This window comes from Mesoplodon densirostris, chromosome 18 (assembly GCF_025265405.1).
Source record: "Mesoplodon densirostris isolate mMesDen1 chromosome 18, mMesDen1 primary haplotype, whole genome shotgun sequence".
In the NCBI taxonomy this organism is placed as follows: Eukaryota; Metazoa; Chordata; class Mammalia; order Artiodactyla; family Ziphiidae; genus Mesoplodon; species Mesoplodon densirostris.
In genome coordinates, this window is record NC_082678.1 from 5,096,096 (window position 1) to 5,114,466 (window position 18,371).

An 18,371-nucleotide genomic window follows, 5' to 3' on the forward strand; every position below is an offset into this window, starting at 1 on the left:
GTCCCTTGGCACCCGAAGGCTCGGATCGCGTACCCTGGTACCCCTGGCAGCCTGGAGAATGCGCCCCGCGCCCTTCCGTCCTCACCTGGGTCCCTCGCCCCGGAGCCCTTGGCAGCCCCCAGATACGCGGCTGGGAGCCTGCAGGGCCCGCAGGGGAGGCCCGGGCTGTTCCGTCTGCTAAGTGCTTTATCCCTGCTCGCCTGCCCTATCGTCGCTGCCATCTGACGGACGGGCGGGGCCGGAGCTCTGCTCTGGGGCCCCGGGGCGACCGTGGCGGAGGCCAGAACGGACTGTCCTTTCTGGAGTCGGGGCGGGGGGCGGGGGGAACGCTGGAGGACAGGGACGAAAGAGAGGCCTAGAGGAGAGGCGGAGAAGGGGAGTTGGGGTGACCTCACTAAGGAAGGGGGGTGGATGTTGGACAGGGTGTCCCGGAGATGTCCCTGGCGCTGGGAGCTGGGAACGGGGGAAAGGGCTAGCTTGAACCCTGGCAAAAAAGAAGGGAAGGGATGCCAGGCAAAAGGGGTGCATGGCTGCTGGAACTGGAGAATAGCTACAGGGCGGAGCTGGGGCTGGCGGACGCAGGGGTCTAAGGAGTCTGGGGGTACGAAGCGGAGGGGCAGGGCGCGGGAGCTGGCCTTGGACCAGGGCAGGTGAGACAAAGGGTGGAGGGCAGCCGGGAGCAACTGTGGAGCAGGGGCGGGGACGGATGCTCCCCCCGTGTGTCTGCTGCTCCGACACTAAAGGAGATGGATGGGGTAGGGGAAACGCAGCGCGCGTGGCCCCGGGCGGCTCATCACTCAGCCGCCGCCCCCGCAGAGGAGAGGTCGGGGCGGGGGTCCGGCCGCAGATAAAGGCGAGCGGGGGACAAGGGCGGCCGCGGCAGCAGCATGAGCGGGACAGACCTGAGTCACGCTGCGGGCGCGGCCCCCGACTCAGACCCGGGCCGGGCGGCAGTCGCCTTGGCCTACCAGCGCTTCGAGCCCCGCGCCTACCTCCGCAACAACTACGCGCCCCCTCGGGGGGACCTGAGCGGCCCCGACGGCGTCGGGCCTTGGAAGCTGCGCTGCTTGGCGCAGACCTTCGCCACTGGTGAGCGCGGGGAAACAGGACAAGGAGTCATCAGGGAGCCAAAGGGGTGCGCACGCGACAGCCAGATGGGGACAGGTAGTTAAGAGGTGAAAACAGAAGAGGAAGTGGAGCAGCACCCCTCACGTGAGAGGAGAGAGAAGGCGGGGGTCGGGAGGGAGAACACCCAGACTTGAGCAGTGAGGTGGGGAATGCAGAATGAGGGGCGGGGCAAAGGCCGAGGAGAGAAGGTGCCAGGCACCTGAGATTTCCCCCACCTAATCCCCACTGGTAGGTGACTAGTTTATAGTTGTGGAACCTGAGTCACAGAGAGGTTAAGTTCATTTCCCAAGGTAAAAGTCAGCAGATGTTGGAGCTGGACTCAGACCCTGGTGAGTCTAACTCCAGAGCTAATGCTTTTTCCAGACAGAGACACACTTCCAGGGGGAGAAGGAAGAGAGAGAGGGGAAAGAAGCCCCAGGTAAGGGAGGTCGTGACTGAGGCTGGGGGCTGCAGGCACAGGCCTAGCACCAGGGCCTGCTTCCTCTGCCCCACGCAGGTGAGGTGTCTGGACGCACCCTCATTGACATTGGTTCAGGCCCCACTATCTACCAGCTGCTCAGCGCCTGCGCCCACTTTGAGGACATCACCATGACAGATTTCTTGGAGGTGAACCGCCAGGAGCTGGGGCTCTGGCTGCGAGACGAGCCTGGGGCCTTCGACTGGAGCGTGTACAGCCAGCACGTCTGTCTCATCGAGGGCAAGGGGTAAGGGCTGGGGGGTGCGGGTTGGGCAGGGGGTTTCCCACGGAGTGGCTGGTGGGAGGCAACCGAGAACTGGGTGTGGGCAGTCCAGAGCCCTGGTCCTGACTCTGCCTTCTGAGTCAAACAGTGAATCCTGCCAAGAGAAGGAGTGCCAGCTGCGAGCCAGGGTGAAGCGGATCCTGCCCATCGACGTGCACCAGCCCCAGCCCCTGGGCGCTGGGAGCCTGGCGCCCCTGCCTGCCGATGCCCTGGTCTCCGCCTTCTGCCTAGAGGCTGTGAGTCCGGACCTTGCCAGCTTCCAGCGGGCCCTGGACCACATCACTACACTGCTGAGGCCTGGGGGGCACCTCCTCCTCCTCGGGGCCCTGGAGGAGTCATGGTACCTGGCTGGGGAGGCCAGGCTAGCAGTGGTGCCAGTGTGCGAGGAGGAGGTGAGGGAGGCCCTGGTGCGTAGCGGCTATGAGGTGAGGGATCTGCGCACCTACATCATGCCTTCCCACCTTCGGACAGGCGTAGATGATGTCAAGGGCATCTTCTTTGCCTGGGCCCAGAAGAAGGTGGGGGTGTGAGGCCCCAGTGCACACAGTGCCGGCGGCCCTCACCCACCTAGCTTCCCTGTTATCTGAGGTGGCACCTGATAAAGAAATAAGTCCATGCTGGTTGGTGTGACTGCAGTCTTTGGCTCTCCTGGGAAGCAACAAGGGCCCAGAGCTCTCTCTTGTGTTGTGGGCATATGGGAGGCATCAACCCTGGCCTTTTTTCCAGAAGCTTCCAGGAAGGTAGATTTCCGTACACTCATTCTTCCCAAACTAAGGAAAGCCAGGGTCAGAGGAAACTCATTCAGCATCTGCTGTGCGCCAGGCACCTGCTAGGCCCATTCAGTCCTCGCACTCGGCAGCAGGTCCTGTTACCCTGCTTGCAGGTGAGGCTCAGAAAGGTTAGGAACAAATAAATAGTAGGGGAGCTTAGCACTTAGCGGAGCCCAGGAGGGGAGATGAAGGGGGATAATTAGGAGAATGCGCAGGGGGTGGGGCTCCAATCCAGGCCCAAAGGCCAAGGGAAGTCAGAGGGGAAGAACAGGCACCAGCACCCGCCCCCCCAGCCCCCATTACGGGCGGGACGGGAGCTCCATCCAGATCCGCTGTTGCCCTGAATCTGGTCCTTGCCATCCCCACTCCCACGGGCCCAGGGAGAGACGCCATCTGCCTGTTGCCTCCAGCCAGCTCTGTCTTCTTCCCTCCAGCCCACCCTACTTACACAAATGAGCCGGAAAAGGCTAGGTGAGTCTGAGAATTGGTTTATTAAGAATGTCCCTTGCCACCCTCCTACCTTAAAATAGTTCTTAGTATCAAAAGAAGTTACAGGTCATCCAAGTCCCTGAGGTGGGAGCCCTAGCTCAGCACCCTTACCCCCAGGGAGAGGCAAGAGGGCAGAGAACAAGCAAGACTCCAGACTCCTTGCTGCAGTCACAGAGCCTCTGCCTTTGGATGGAAAGTTTCTGCAGCTCCACGTTCTGTCCTTGTGGAGCGGGGATGTACTATGGCTGCTGGCAACGGGCAGGGGTCACCTTTACCAGGGTGTAGGTACAGCACGGCCCCTGCCTGCCTCTGGGAAGGTCAGAAACCAGACCCAGCCAAAGCCTTCTCCCCTCCGCCCTCAGAGTGCCCCCGCCCTCCCCTGGGTCAGGCAGTGGCAAAGGGGCTTAGCAGGCAGGGCGCTGGGGTAGGGGCTGGCCAACCATGTCTAGGCAAGGAGGATCCCCAGTTTTCTTCCTCCCTCTGCCTCCCAAGGGGCTGATTCTGGGGGAGATCTTGGGCTGTGCAGAAGCCCAATGAGGTTCGTAAAGAGGGGGGCAAAAGAAAGGAACACATATACACACATGCAGCCTGGACACCCTTACCCCTGCCAGATCTTGGGGACACCCTGGCTTTCTGCCTGGCCTGGGGCTGTGTATAGGGTTGGTGCTCAGTAAATGGCTGTCGACATGATTTGATTCTCCCCCCCACTGTGTGGCATTCACACTCCCCTGCACCTCCACTCAGTCTCTGCACGTTCCCCTAACCCACACTAACCCGCCTGCCCCCCAACACCACACTTCAAAACCACTCACATACACCCCCGCTTTCCACACTGCACAAGGCCAATGCTCACACACACTGCCCCACCCAGCATCCCACACACCCCAGGCCGGTGTCCACCATCCCATCACCTACACACTTGGTCTCCCTTACACACTCACATGCGGGCTCCCAACCAGAACAGCAGCACAGGGGCCAAAGGGATTCCTGTCCTGGGTTCTCTGGGGTCCTGGCCCCGAAGAGGGAGTGTGGCGAGGCCTCCTGGGGGTCTGACTGGGGCAATAGTCTGGGTGAGGCTGCTCCCCAATCCCAACAGCTTGGTCCCTCTAGATCCCATGGGGAGACTGAGACCTGCCTTGAAACTTGCGCAGCCAAAGAGCAAGCATCTAGTGCCACCTAGTGGTGCCCCGGAGGAGGGCATGGGGGTAACAGAAGGGGACCCCACTATATCCCCAAAGGCCTGTGGTACCTGGTCTCCCAGCTAGACAGAGGGTTCTGGGAACCACCCAGGCAGTGACGGGATGGGAGGAGGAAGCTGATGGGGAGGGAGAGGCAGCCCTCCTCTCGGTGGAGCTAACGCAGCTCCAGCCCAGTTCAGCTCCAGGGACCAGAGGCGTTGCCCATTTTCCAGCCCCAGATGTTATGAGGCCAGGTCTGAACTGACACCAAGAACTGTGAGGGCCATGTGGGGGTGAGCAAGGGGGTGGGCAGGTTACATGATTCTGGTCCCACACCCTCCATGTCCAAGTTCAAGACGCTAAAAGGAAAAAAAGGCATCTCAAGGACTGGGGCGGGGAGGAGGGGGGAAAGGGGAGCCAGCAGGGAGGGACAGAGTCGCCAAGAGGGCAGACCCGCTTCCAGGGCCTTCAGTCCAGTTTGAACTTGGCCTCTGATTCCTTCAGCAGGTAGAGGCTGTCATCTTCCAGAAAGCTGTGGGCCGAGGGAGGAGCCCACTGAGGCACAGCTCTGAGAGCGTCCCCTGGGGGCTGGGTGGGGTGTTGCGGCGAGCGGGCAGTGGGTGACCGGTGCACAGAGGCCTCTAAGAAGCAGGCAAGGACGGGCACGGAGGAGGTGAGCACTAGGCGGGGAGGAGTACCCACCTGAAGAAGAGGACGTGGACAGGGATGGTGCTGACGTGCCAGATGGCGTGGGCATCCAGGACCCAGAAGAGAGGCGGGAAGTCTAGCAGCTCGAGCAGGGACAGCCCCTGTAGCAGCAGGACCACCGCGATGCACTTGCGCACGTGGGGCAGCCGCTGCCGATTCCGCAGGCACCAGGTCAGCCACCACGCCGCGTTCACCAGGCCTGGGTGCGGGTGGGGGCGGGGAGGGGCTCATTCCCGGACCTCCTTCTCTGCGAAGGAAGCTCTGTGACCCCAGGGCCCCCCTCAGGGGCTCCTCCCAACCTCCCCCCTCTCCCACCCCCGATTCTTTCCCCTTCCCTCCCTCTAAGGGTCTCTCTAGAAGTTCCTTCTCTGGGAACAGCACCAATGCCCACCTCCACCCCAAGCCAGCAGCTCTGCAGATGGTCCAGCCCCCCCAGAGACCCTGTCCCACCTCACCAATAGCCACGTTGGCCGCCAGGTTGTAGCCATAGTCGAAGCGGACGAGGCTCAGGTAGGAGACGTGCGCCATCAGCATTAGCAGCAGGAGGGCCCGGAAGGCACTGGCCACGGCTGGGCGCTGCAGCCCCACGGTCCTGCCCCGCCACCCAGAGCTGCTCAGAGGTAGGGTGACCCGTCCCCGCAGCAGCATTCCCTGAAGCGTCCCCTCACGCCAGCAGCAGTGTGGGGGAGCCGCTGCCCCCTCCCCCATCAAAACAGGCTAGCAGGGCAGGCCTCCAATTCCTGGGGGCCTTTGCCAACCTCCTTGGAAAGAGCCAGGGCCCCCTGGTCCCACCACAGGGTCCCTATCCAGAGCTGTCTGGAGCGTATGCATGTGCGAGATGAAAGCCCTGGGACAGCACCCCCAGCGGAGAGACTGGTGACCCCTTTCTGCCCCCAGGGTCTGATTTTGCTCCCACAGCAGCCAAGGCGGGCTCACCTGACACAGCACAGATAGACTGAGTGTAGGATGACGGTGGAGGCACAGAAGTAGTCCATTTTCTGAGGACAAGGAGAGCTGGATGAGGGACCAGTGTGTGGGCAACAGGCGGGAGACAAGGCTTCGTGGAGGGCAGGCTCCAGAGAGGACCCACTAGGGATGGGGGCAGGGAGGGGTGGCAGAGGCCCAGCCAGAGACTAACGTGGGAGTCCTAGGCCTATGGCTAGGACGTGTCTCGTGCTCCTTTTGTCTATCCCTGTTTCATGCCTGAATTCAATGGACTGACCCTTGTATTCACATTATACAATTAAAAAAAAAAAGTGTGCTCAGCAGCGAGGCTTTAGAGGTATCGGTAGAGGGTGCCCGCCAAGACTCCAGAACGTAAGAGCATGCGCAGAATTCAGAGCGTGGTCTGGAGTTCAGCAGCTGTGGGCTCAAGTGTGGACTGCACCCCTTCACTGGCTGCATGATGCCGGGCGAGTGATTTCACCCCGTCCAAGGCTCAGCTGCCGCATCGGTGAAGAAGAGCCAATAATCACACCTGCCTCACAAGGGTCAAGTGAGGCTCAAGTGCACGAATAGGTTTAAAACGCCCAGCACAGAGCAAGTGCTCCATAAACCGAGTCAGGACGAGAACTAAGAGAGAACCAAGGGCCAGGTCTGCCCCGCCGCTCCTGGCTCCGCTGGGGACCGTCTCCAGCAGAAACCGGAGTGGGAGGGCGCTCACCTCTGTGAGGTCGGTGTCCCTGGTGTGGAAGACTGTGGACCAGAACCAAGCATTGAGGGAGACCTGAGGAGGGAAGTGGCTGGTGAGTGTGGTGCCCCAAGGTGGGGAAGACCCCCCAGAGGGCTCACAGCCATCTCACTTTGGGGAAAGGGATCTACAGAGCTGAGAAACATGCTTCCCCTGGGCCCTGGAGCCCATGGACTGGACAAACCCGTGTCCCTCCACCTCCACCCGGCCCGGGGCCGTCAGGCTCAGCTTCCCACCACCCTGAACCCCCAAGGCCACGGGGGCTGCAGCCTCCACAGGTTCCGGCCTGGCCTGGGAACCAGTTCCAGCAGAGTCAAGTTCCCTGGTTACTCAGTGGCTAAGACAACAGCCCCCGGGGGACCTCACCTCCTCCCCCAACGGGCAGGTGATGATGACAGCCCCACCCGGGCCAGGTGAGCCAGTGACCTCAGCCTCTGGGGGCGGGGATGAAGTGGGTGGGGTGGAGGGGCTCGAGCCAGCTTGGGGTGTGTCCAGAGCAAGCAAGCAAGGGAGGGAGATCAAGGAGATCCCACTGGGGCCAAGTCTCTGAGGAGGCGCCTGGCCAGCGGAGCCCAGCCTCCTGCCAGCTGGGCCGGCCCAACCCGCCAGGCCAGTGGCTGCTGCTTGAGTTCTGGGAGGAGGGGAGGAGCGGGGCTGGAGGGGCAGCGGCGGGCAAGGGCCCAAGGGAACGCTGGAGGCCCTCCTCCTGGAAACTAACTGCAAGGAGAGAGCACAGATCATCTTGCAAATGAGGCCTACCTCCTGTGGGAGTTGGCACTGGCATTTTTTTCAGGGACTGCTGTGTCCACAGCAGAAGCCCAACGTACTGAAAGAAGGGTGGGCTGGGGTGGAGATACACACACTGGAGGGCTGGGAAACCAGTCAAAGGGAGAAACAGCCAAGGTCTGGCCTGGAATGCCCTGGAGGTGGGGATGGATGCACTAGGGTGGTACAGGCCTGCCAGAGACGGGTAAAGGCCCGGAGCTGCTCAGTGGGGTCCAGTACACCAGGAAAACTGGCCAGGCAGGGGACAGAGGGAGCAGGGTAAAAAGCCACTCTCCGTCCAGTAGGCAGCAGCAAGGTCAGAGGGTGGGATGAGCTCCCTAATGCAGGCTCGAGGGGGCTTATGAGGAAATGGGAAGAGCGACGGGCTGGAGGCCTGGGCTCCACGGCAAAGCTGGCAGTGTCTGGAGGCTCAGGGAGGCCGCTGTAAGCCTGTCTGGCCTGGGTCCAGGGCTGACTCTCGCTGCTTATGCTTCTCATGACCTGGGCACAGGCTTTGTCCTTCTGGGCCCGAGCTTCCCCCGGGACAAATCAGGGGCTGGTCACAGTGATCCTTTGTCCCCTTTCCAGCCCTGCTGTCAGGTGATCAGTCCAGGTCAGGCTGCTTCCTCCTTTGAGGACAGCCGTCCTGTCCCACCCCTGGTGCTACTCCTTCCCCAGAGACAGCAATGCAGGCATGGTCCGGAGGCTGGAAAACGGGTCGTTTTCCACAGCAGAGTCGTTTCTCAGACTCTGCTTCTGCAGAGTCTGGGATACTCAGGGTCAGCGTGGGGAGAGAAGCAGGCCCGGGGCTGGAGACGGGGCCCAGGCGATCACATGGGCCAGGTCTCCTGGGCAGGCGAGGAACAGGGACATCTTTGGGGAGGAGTAGCCCTGGAGCCAACGTGAGGGGGAGGTGGTGGGGAAGGCAGCAGGGAATGGCAGCCAGCCAGGCCTCCTTGTCACCCATGGCAGGAAGGGGGAGGTGACAGGAGGACTGAGCTAAGTGGTGGCCGGGGGCTGGGGTGGATGCACAGGGCTAGGGCTTAGCTCTATGGCATGAGGCTGGGGGCGGCTTGGTCCCCTGTCCAACCGCCTCCCCAGGGGGCCTTCCACTTACAGAGACCCACCTGAAGCCTGGACTCTGCACCCCTGAAAAGTCCCCTCTCCCCTGGGGAGTGTCCCATTATGGGGGGCTCCTCTTCTGACCCTCTCCACAGATCTGGGAGATAGTGTCATTAAAAATGCAGACCCTAGGGCCAGACTGCCAGGGTTCAAATCCTGCCTCTGCATTTCCTGTGTGTCCTTGGGCAAGTTATTTAGCCTTGCTGTGCCTCAGTTTTCTCATCTGTAAAATGGGAATAATCATAGTATTGATAAGGATTTAATGAGCAATCCAAGTACAGTGTACAGCACAGTGCCCAGGAACAGGGTTAAACATTAGGAGTTACTTCTTCCCACCTTGTTGACCAGTGTGGGATCCTCACACCACTTCACAGACTTGAGGCCAAAGAGCCCAAGTCTGCCTCCCATTCTCCCTGCCGGCCAGGGAGGTCTAGGCCAAGAAGGGGTGGTCTCCCCACAACTGCCTAGGCTCATCCCATAGTTCCAGGCTGGGGGCAGGATGTCTGGAGCCTCCGTAAGGAGATGGACTCTGGGTTCAAGTGCTGCCTCGGCCCCTAAACAGCTGTGTGATCTTGAACAAATAAGAGCTTCTCTGAGCCTCAGCTTCCTCACCTACAAAACGGGGTTAATAATAGCATCCACTGCGTAAGAGGGTTGTGAGGACGATGTCTGCAAAATACGGGGCACAAAGAAGCCATTCAGTAAGTGGTGGCTGTTCCTGAGGCCTGGCACATGCTAGGTGACCCAGAAATGTCAGTTTCCTTCATCATGTCCAGGGACTGACCCCCTACCACTTCCCTTCACCTGACACACACACACACCCACCCCCGCAAAGGTCACAATGTTCCAGGGCAAACCACAGGGCCCCAGGGTCTCTTGATCCCAGAACGCAGATGCCTCAGCTGTAGGAAGAGGCCCCTCGTCCCTGCTCCTGAGCCACTACCCCACCAGGATGCACCGAAGAGATGCTACTTCTCTTCACTCGAGTTTGTCATCAAGACTCAAGTGGAAGGGACAGCCCGAGTGTACGGCTGCTCCCAGACTCCTCGGCCGAGCCTGAGTAGAATGGGGGCCGGGGTGGGGGGATAACTGGTCAATCAGACAGGCCAGGAGGGTGATGGACGCCAAGAACTTTGCGTAAACACCGAGGAAAGGGGGAGGCGGGGCAGGTTGCCAAAGAGGGTGGAACTGGTGGGGGACAAGGCAGGCTGGGCGGAGGGAGAGCAGGAGGCTGTTTCAGTCTGTTGGAAAATAGGAAAATTGAGACAAAAATATCACAGCCGTGAAACTGGTTGGATGCCAAGTGAGCCAGATCTGTCAGGAATTCGACCCCAGTACTAAGCCCCAGCGCTCGGGGCTGTCATTGACACCACCGAGGTGGGGACAAGTGGGTCTTTAAATAGCTCGGTGTCTCAGAAGTGGGGGAGGCAGAATGTTAACTATGATGCCTGCTGCCATCCTGGGCCCCCCCAGAGGCCTCAGGCAGGGCAAGCTGGCCCCAGTTCACTCCTGAGAAGGAAGTGGGCGAGAAGTGGATGGAGACTAGAGAAGGGGGGCTTTTTCCACCATCAAAAAGGACCCCTTGATTTCCTGCCATTGCCTGTTCCACTGGCTCTTATCTGACCGTAGGGAAGTCCTTCCTGAAGTCTAGCCACCATTCTGCTGTAGCCTTAACCTGTCTCTTCTCACAGTTTCCTCAGCAGAGGTAGGGTACAGTTAGTCCCCACCTCCCTGAATCAGCCTGCAGAGACAGTCTGGGATTTCCCGGCACACTCAGCCTCACCTCTACCCCTGAGGACCTTTCTTTGTTGGATGAAGGAGCACAGCACTGGCCTGGCCTGGCAGCTTTGGCAGAGAGCAGGCGCCCCTGATTCCACGAAGTCAAAGGTCTGTGGAGGGCAGAGTTTTGGAGGGCTCCTCCAAAGCCCGGCTGCTGCCCAGCCTAAGTCCGGGTCTAAATGTCAAGGCAGGGGTTGACTTCTTGTGCCAAAGCTTCGTTAGCTCTGCTAATTCCCAGAGAAAAAGACTGAGACCCACTCCCCTCCCCAAGACCTTAGCTGGAGCAGGTGGGGGGGGGCCTTCCCACCCCACCCCACCAGAAATCAGGAGCCCCACTTGTTCCAGAAAACCCAGCCCAGGACAAAGTCCACTGCCACACCCTCCATAGAGCTTGGGATCCTTCGCGCTTGCAAACATACACGGGACTAAAGATCAAGTGTAAAATCCAAACTGGATCATCAAAGGGAGTGTGGGCACGGAGACTGTGTCCCTCAAGGGCCTATTGGTGGCATGCAGGGGGTCCCATGTCCCAGGACACCACATCCCGTCGGGTGCCCTGTGACACAGGCCCCAGGTATCTGTCCTCTCTCAAGCTAACATCTCCTGATCTGTCCCTAAGGGTCCTTGGTCACGCTGGACGGCAGGGTACACCTGGGAGGTATGATCCTCACCAAGAAGGAAGCTGAGTGGCAGATGCCAGTGAGATGAAAGGCCCAAGAAACAGGGAGATCAAGGCAAGAGCTGTGAAGTGACCACTGGCCTCTGGCGCATGTCGTGAAGACGAAGGCTGGAACCCTCAGACCAGCACGTCTACCCAAGGAGGCTCTGAGTTTAGTTCAGAGGGATCAGGCAGGGCTGTCCTGTGCTAACAGGGGCAGGGGCGAGGGGGCGGTACAGCGGTGAGCCAGGCAGCAGTGTCCCTGGAAGAGCCCCAAGGGAAAGGGGACGGGTGGACTGTCCTCAGTTTCCCCACCCTTCCTGCTTTCTTGGCCAGGACCAAATTCCCTTCTCCGTGTGAGGCCTAAAACAGGAAGTGGTGGCTGTATCCCACCCATGCCTGTGAGAGGCTGGGCTGATGCCAGGCCCTTGCCTACACAAGAGCCCTTGCCCCTCAGCCTGGCACGTGGGGCCCTCTCTGCTTCATCTTACCCCCCTTCGACCCCCCTTCACCCAGCCACGCTGTGGTCAGGCTGACCTTCCCAAGGTTGCCTGTCCAGGCCCCACACTGACCTTTGCTCCTGCTGTGCCCCCAGCCTGGAATGCTGGAATCTAACCTCCTCTCCCGCCATGTGCACATGTCTAAGCCTGACCAGGCCTACGAATCCCGGATGAAGCCTCTCCTCCTCTCTGGGCTTCCCTGAAAGACTTCTCCCCGAGACGGTATGATCTCCCCGGCTCCCAAAGCTCTCTCCCTGAGCCCTCCTCACCTCTGCCTCCATCCTGCCGCCCAGATTGGCAGGACCTGGACCTCCCGCTTCGCTTAGCTCCTTGGCGCAGGGGCTTCAGCTACCACACGTGCTAACCCCTTTCTCCACCCACGGCAGATGCTCCATAAGCATTTCGCACAGCACGTGGGAAGAGCCCAGAGAGGGACTAGGTGCTCGGGCCCTGGAGCCAGACAGCCCTGGGTGCCAGCCTGTCTCCACTACTCACTACCTTGTTAGCTGTTAACTTGGGGCAGGGTTTCCCCCTCTGAGCCTTCCACAAAGCTCACAGTGGTATTACAAGGATTAAGTGAGGAAATGTATGTACAGAACTGAGGACCATGCCCGTCACGCAATCCGTGTTCCATAACTGATAAAAATTATGAACATCTATTGAATGGGAAGCGCTAGGGAGGAGCTGCATCACCCAGAGGCTCGACAGCCTCCTTGCCGCCCTGCTTCCGATCCCCATCTCTCAAGTCTGAGGTTTGGCCTGGACTTCCGGCACCCCAACGCTATCACTGTCCCCAAGGTCCTCAGAGATCTCAGGGTCCCCAGATCTAGGGGCGGCCTTCAGTCTCATTTTATTGACTGAAGCAGAATTCAGGAGAATGGCCTACTCTCTCCTTCCTGTCCTCGTCCCAGGGCTCCCCCAGCCACACGATGGCCTCACTTTCCACCTCCCCCTCTGGCCACTCCTTCTGTCTCTGTTGTTGGCTCATCCTCCTCTATTTAGCCATTAAGTTTTGGGGTTCCTCGAGGCTCCATCCTAGATCCCTTCTCTTCTCACCAAGTTCCCCCCTGGTGACCGCATCCACAGGCTCTATCACTGTCTCCTAAGCAGAAGCACAGGGGTCATCCACACAGCCAAGATGCTAAGAGTGTAGACTCTGGAGTCAGATGCCTAGATTCAAACCCTGGCTCCGGGGCAGATTACTTAACCTTTCCAGTCCTTGGTTTCCTCATCTGTAAACTGGGGACAATAATACTACCTACCTCATAAGCTTGTTATGGTATTAACAAGGTTAATATTTATAAAATGCTTAGAACGGTGCCTGGCACACAGTAACAGCTATGTAGTTGTTTGTAAAATAAATACATTAAAAAAATTTTAATGTCACCTCCAAAACACGGCTCAAACGTACTTCTCTTTAATACCTTCCTTCCCAAGACCCAGGCCACCTCTCTGGTCTCGCTACTGTGCCTTATGCTAAAATTACCAACTAGGCCCCACATCCACTCCTGCTCGCTCCAACCTGGTCTCTACACAGTAGCCAGAATAGCAAATCTACTCACGAAGCCCCTTCTCTCCAACCCTCATTGCTTCGTGAGGCTTTGACAGTCGAGATCTAAGTGTTACTGTGCCTTCCAGGCTCTCCATCCCCATCCATCTCCAGGCTCCACCTGCTGCCCAGCTGCCCACCCGCCTCACACCCCCTCCCAGCTTCCTGCCTGGTCGGCCTCCTGGCCTTTCAGGTCCTCATATAACCTGCACTCTGTCCTGCCAGTGCACATTCACTCACCATTCTGACATGACCTCGCACACCCCTTCCTCAGGGAAGGCTTCCCTGGATTGCCCTGTGCTGGTCTAGACCCCATCACACACCCCGACAGCAGCACACATCTATCCTCCACTGCACTTGTTCATAGCTGTCCTTTTATATTCAATTGTGTGCTTATGTGATTAGTACCAGAGGGCAGGGACCCGTCTGTCTTTATATACTTGTGGATCTCCTGCACCCAGCAAAGTGCCTGGCACATAGCAGGCGCTCAGTACGTGAACGAGCGTCTGCTTTGATGGCAGGAGGTGTGGGCTGGTGTGTCCCTAAGGCTCACAGTGGCAGCTCTGCTCCAGAGACACCCACTGCCACCTCCTACTCTCACACCCTCCCCCAGGCCGCTGTGGTTCCTATCTGTACCACAGTCCCTGCTTCTCATACCACTCCAGGCTCTGGATGCGGGCTCTTCTGACCAGCCATTCTGTGAAGCTCGGAGCCCTCTCTGGATACTCAGATGGAACATATTTCAGCTTCTCCAGGGATGGGCTAAGACCAGACTGAGCTCTAGATGGAGTGCTGTGGCCGCTACTACCTCCAGGCCTCAGCTGGGGTGGACAGTGCTTTGAACCTTCCAGAGGGGTCCTTGGAAAGACCTGTGGTCCCCGCATGCTCCCTACCACCCATCTCCCTTCTGTGTTTGTAAATTGCCCTGCTGGGTGTTTTAGCAGCTTCCTGCTTCAGGACAAGAACAATGTTTCTTTCCTCTCTCCCTCTCTCTCAAACAGCCTGACCTAGGACTTTGCTAGAAAGGGAAGGCCTGATTCAGCACCTTCCCTGTTCTCCCCAGGCTCGACCATCCCATAGCTGCAACTTTAACCCTGGAAAACAGAGGGGAGGCTAGGTGGGTGATAATGGGGCTCTAAGAGTTCCTCGTTCCTGGGTGAGGGTGTCGAGCAGGAATCCTGCCAGGTTACCTACCCAAGCGAAGGCCACGCAGGTGGGGTACATAGGGGATGAGGCTGGCACGGAGGTGCGGTAACGACAGAGCATCACCAGGCTGGCCAGGCCATTGAGGAAAGAGGCCACAGCAGAAGCTGGTTCTTGGAAGCACAGGAACCGGAAGAAGGGCCACTGAAAAAGGAGCACATGGAGGGGGCCTGAGGAGCAAGCAACGCCCAGTTGGTCCAACCTACCTCTGCCTGACCTGCTGCATCACCAGGCCCCCGGCCGGCTCCGCAGCTCTGGACCTTGGCCAAAGCCTCAGGGGCAGTCCCTCTTCAGATCAACAAGCTCCCCTGCAGTCCCTGGATGAGGGTTATCCCTCTATCCTGGACAGCATTCACAGCACTGGGAAGACCAGGCGGGGCAGTGTGGATGGCTCAGCATGGCCTGGTGGAAATAGCACAGACCTGCCATCTAGAAGACACAGGTCCTAATCCCTCCTCTACCACTAACCACGGCCCTCTGAGCCTCAGCTTACTCTGTGAAAAACTGGGGAGAATAATTTTTGCCAACCTCAACACTCTAGAACAAGATCATATTGGATCAAAAGGCATCAGCAAACTGTGTCTCGCTGGGCAATCTGAGGGGGTATTATTATTTTAATCCAGACTCCTACTGAAGAAGCAACAGCAAGTGTGCCAGGGGGATGCTCAGGGAATTTGTCTTTGTAGCAAGGTGGGCATCTCAACCACCCTAAGCAGCCCAGGACCACTCCCTGAGGAGACTCCAAAGCCTCCCAGATCCTCAAATCCAGAGGCAGGACACATTGTTCCCATCTGATGATAACCAGCATATTTTGAGAAAAACAGCTACCTGCCCCAAACACACACTCATCACCCCACACCCTGGCCTGCTTGGACAGTGTGGTCCAACTAGAGGCATCTTACTCCCACCATCTACCTACCCTGACCCTCCAACTCACCTTGCCATGGAACTGAGGCACTTTGTGACCTTCCTGGAGGTAGAGGCCAACGGTGACCCACATACACTCATACTTACAGTCATCCTGACAGGTCCAGCCTGAAACAGATAAATATGGCCTGGTGAACTCCCCAGCATGGGGAGGCACAGAGAGAGCTCGAATGGGGCCCAAACTGAAACACAGGCCAAGAGGTCCTGCAGGTTGGACAGAACCAGAAGAAATCAGAAAATTCTAGCTTCCTGCTTGGACGGATGAGAGATGGTGTAAAATATACATAAGGGAAAGGCATGTGTGTGTGTGTTTTAGGGGGTAGGAGTGTACAGTGAGCAAGGAGAGATGTTTCTTCTCTTTTCCTTTCACCCAAGATGGAGACTTTGGCATCTGATGGATTCATCTGTGGATACCTGGGTTTATGTTTGCCTTTCCTGAACACAGGATTTTCTCTCACCCACCAGGGAGAAACCCTTGCCGTTTTACACCCCATCTATGAAAATGAAGCCCAGATTCTTCAGTCTGACTTTTAAGGCCCCATATTGCCTTTCTAACTTTATTTCCCACTACTCCTTTTCATGCACCCTGCTCCCTGAGTAAACCAAGCTGCTGGATGTGTCCATGTCTGTCCAGGGCCTCCACTCTCGGTTCTTTCTGTCTGGTATGCAAAGGGATAGTAAAGAGAAGAAACGTGTAGTCAAACAGGCCAGAACTAAAAACTCCACTTCACCACTTACTGGCTGTGTGATTTTGGGCAGGACACTTAACCTCTCTGAGTCTCCCCATCTGCAAAAATCAGGTTAAGAGAATTGACCTCAAAGGGTTGTTGTGAAAAATAACTATTTTGACACCTGCCACAAAGTAAGTCCCCACTATGGCCACAGGCCTAAATTTAATGCATCCATCCAGAAGCCCTTCCTCTCGAGAATGTTCCAAGATAATCACTGCCCCCACCTCCTCAAAGCCAGAAACGATTCCTTCCTCCCTATTACTTAATCTAAGAGTCCTCTGGGGCTCAAATCATCCTCTCCCTTGCACTTGCGAAGGCTAAAGTCCCCTTGGGGACTGTGAGCCCCGAAGTCAGGACCCTGGTCTGATTTCAGTGTCCTTCCAGGTCTTTGTACCCAGGAGGTAGTAAATGCCCATTTGACTCACTAAATAAAAAGTAAATGAAGCTCCTGGTTGACAGACTATCTAATCACTCTGGGGCTCCACTCATTCACACTCACAATGGACCCGGGGGAGGAACTAAGGTACAGATTGCAGAGTGGTCTTCGGGGTCGAAAGGGGCAGGGCAAGTCCAATGGGCGGGGCCTACCGCGGGGTGGGGCTTACCTGCTAGACTCATGTAGATTGGCTGGCGGGAGCGGAAGTGCTTCAGTGCGCCCCCCGAACAGTTCCGCTCCTCGCACCGCAGCACGCAGTCGCGGTACACCGGCTCGCGATCGCCCTGGGAGCCGCTTGCTAGTGCGGCTGCCCCAACCAGCAGCACCAGCCGCACCGTTCGCCCAGCCATCCCTTCACCCTGGCCCTCCGCCGGCGGAGGAGCTTAGGAGTCCACTTCCGGAGTAGCCGGAAGTGCCTTGTGTTCTTTCATCTACTCTCCGCTGAAGTCCACCCCAGTTTAAATAAACGTTCCCGGATTTTTCTGGGCGCCTGCCCCGCCCCTCGCCTTAATGTTATCTGCATGTAACAGACGTCAGGGTTAGGGGAGGGGAGACACCAGGTGGGTTAAGAAGCAAAATAAAGTGGTATTTTATCAACATCCGTCTTCTTTCTTTTCCAGGGCCTCTTTATTTCAGGTAGGGCTAGTTTTCTGTAAGGCTAGTTTTCTGTCCCCAGCCCTGTCGGGTTTCCACTCCCTAATGTACCCGGAACTGTCCATTTATCTCCATCTCCACTGGCACCGCCACCCTAGTTAAAGACATCATTGTCGCCGAGGCAGCCGCATTAGCCTCTTAACACATCCCCCTACTTCTACTTAAACCCCTCCAGCCCATGCTCTATTTCCAAAAATTCAAATTTGACCATGTCATCCTCCTTCATAAAATTCTTTACTGGCTCCCACTTGCCTCAAGATAAAATCATAACCCCACAAGCCCTGCACGATCTGGCCCCTGGCTACTGGTCTCCCTCACTCGTCTGCCCCAGACCCCCCTCAAGGGGTCATGTCTCTCAAGCCCCGTGGCTCTACCTCGTCTGTATCACTCTTGCTATCACTCCTGCTGATTCTTTTAGTCTCAACTTAAACACTACTTCTGGGGGTGATAACACCTGGAGGGTGCTATAACATACAGTGGTCTCTTTGTCTTGTTTACCACTCTACTACCAGCACTAGTACAGAATTTGCCTCAGGGTAGGCGCTCGCTAAGAACGCGTTGTGTTTTTGTTTGTTTTTGCTTTTGTGTTTGTTGTTTTTTTAAGTAAATGAACAACGTAATTCATCGAAAGAATTTGGGCGCCAAACCAGGGCTGTCAAATCACCAGTGTGATTCAGACCACGCTGAGATAGGAGAGGTGTCCTGTTTCAAGAAAAATTAACCGGAGAATCTTTGGGAATAGGAGAACACTCGCTTTGGTATCACCCCTCCTCCCCACACTACCACCAGCACAAACACACACACCCGTCTCATTGGAGCATTGACGCCTTGTAGCTAGATGCATAATTAGTGTGTGTGTAGATTAATGACTGCCTTTCCTCCTCTCCACTCTCTTCACCCCTGGTCAGCTTTTTATCTTGGGAGGTGAAATGAGCTGGAAGTAAAATTGGATTTGGATTCTATTCATTCACTCGTTTGGCAAACATTTCCTGAGCACTTAGCCCTAGCACCAAGGTGGCAAGGCACAACTCCAGGAGGCACCATTCATATTGTATGTTCTGTGAATGGCGCTCAGGGGTGCTTCTTTCACATTATATTTTCTGTGAATGGTGTCTCTTCCAGTTAAATATAACATGAATAGTGTCCCCTGGAGTTGGGCACCCAGTTGATACTGATTGGAAAGCTGAAATGAACAAAACAACCACTCAGCCCTCCAGGAGCTGATGGAAAACAATAGAGTGCTAATACTACTTTGCATCTGATGGATCGGTTCTTTTTTTTTTTTTTTTAAGGAATTGTTTATTTACTGGACCTGGGGCAGATTAGATACACAACCAATTTTAC

The 18,371-nt window shown here is 57.1% G+C and overlaps 2 protein-coding genes across 7 annotated transcripts; one reads left to right on the forward strand and one right to left on the reverse strand.

Annotated features, from left to right (window-relative positions):
- Nucleotides 1–887: 887 nt before the first annotated feature.
- On the forward strand, nt 888–2,398 carry PNMT (phenylethanolamine N-methyltransferase). Its single transcript, XM_060082600.1, has 3 exons — nt 888–1,089; nt 1,625–1,832; nt 1,957–2,398. Exons 1-3 carry the CDS (start codon nt 888–890, stop codon nt 2,396–2,398), a joined length of 852 nt encoding a protein of 283 aa, XP_059938583.1.
- Nucleotides 2,399–3,120: 722 nt separating this feature from the next.
- On the reverse strand, nt 3,121–16,757 carry PGAP3 (post-GPI attachment to proteins phospholipase 3). 6 transcript variants are annotated; one of them, XM_060081000.1, is made up of 9 exons: nt 16,543–16,598; nt 15,945–15,993; nt 15,217–15,314; nt 14,271–14,423; nt 6,677–6,739; nt 5,950–6,011; nt 5,469–5,605; nt 5,008–5,212; nt 3,121–4,837 (listed from the first exon to the last, which is right to left on the reverse strand). In XM_060081000.1, the coding sequence occupies exons 2-9, from the start codon at nt 15,991–15,993 to the stop codon at nt 4,774–4,776; spliced, it is 831 nt and encodes a 276-aa protein (XP_059936983.1). In that variant the 5' UTR covers nt 16,543–16,598; the 3' UTR covers nt 3,121–4,773. The 6 variants fall into 6 exon arrangements, with proteins under 6 accessions (XP_059936983.1, XP_059936982.1, XP_059936981.1 ...); XM_060080999.1 differs by lacking the exon at nt 16,543–16,598 and adding an exon at nt 16,437–16,513; XM_060080998.1 differs by lacking the exon at nt 15,945–15,993 and having other exon boundaries at nt 16,543–16,757.
- Between the last annotated feature and the right edge of the window lie 1,614 nt (nt 16,758–18,371).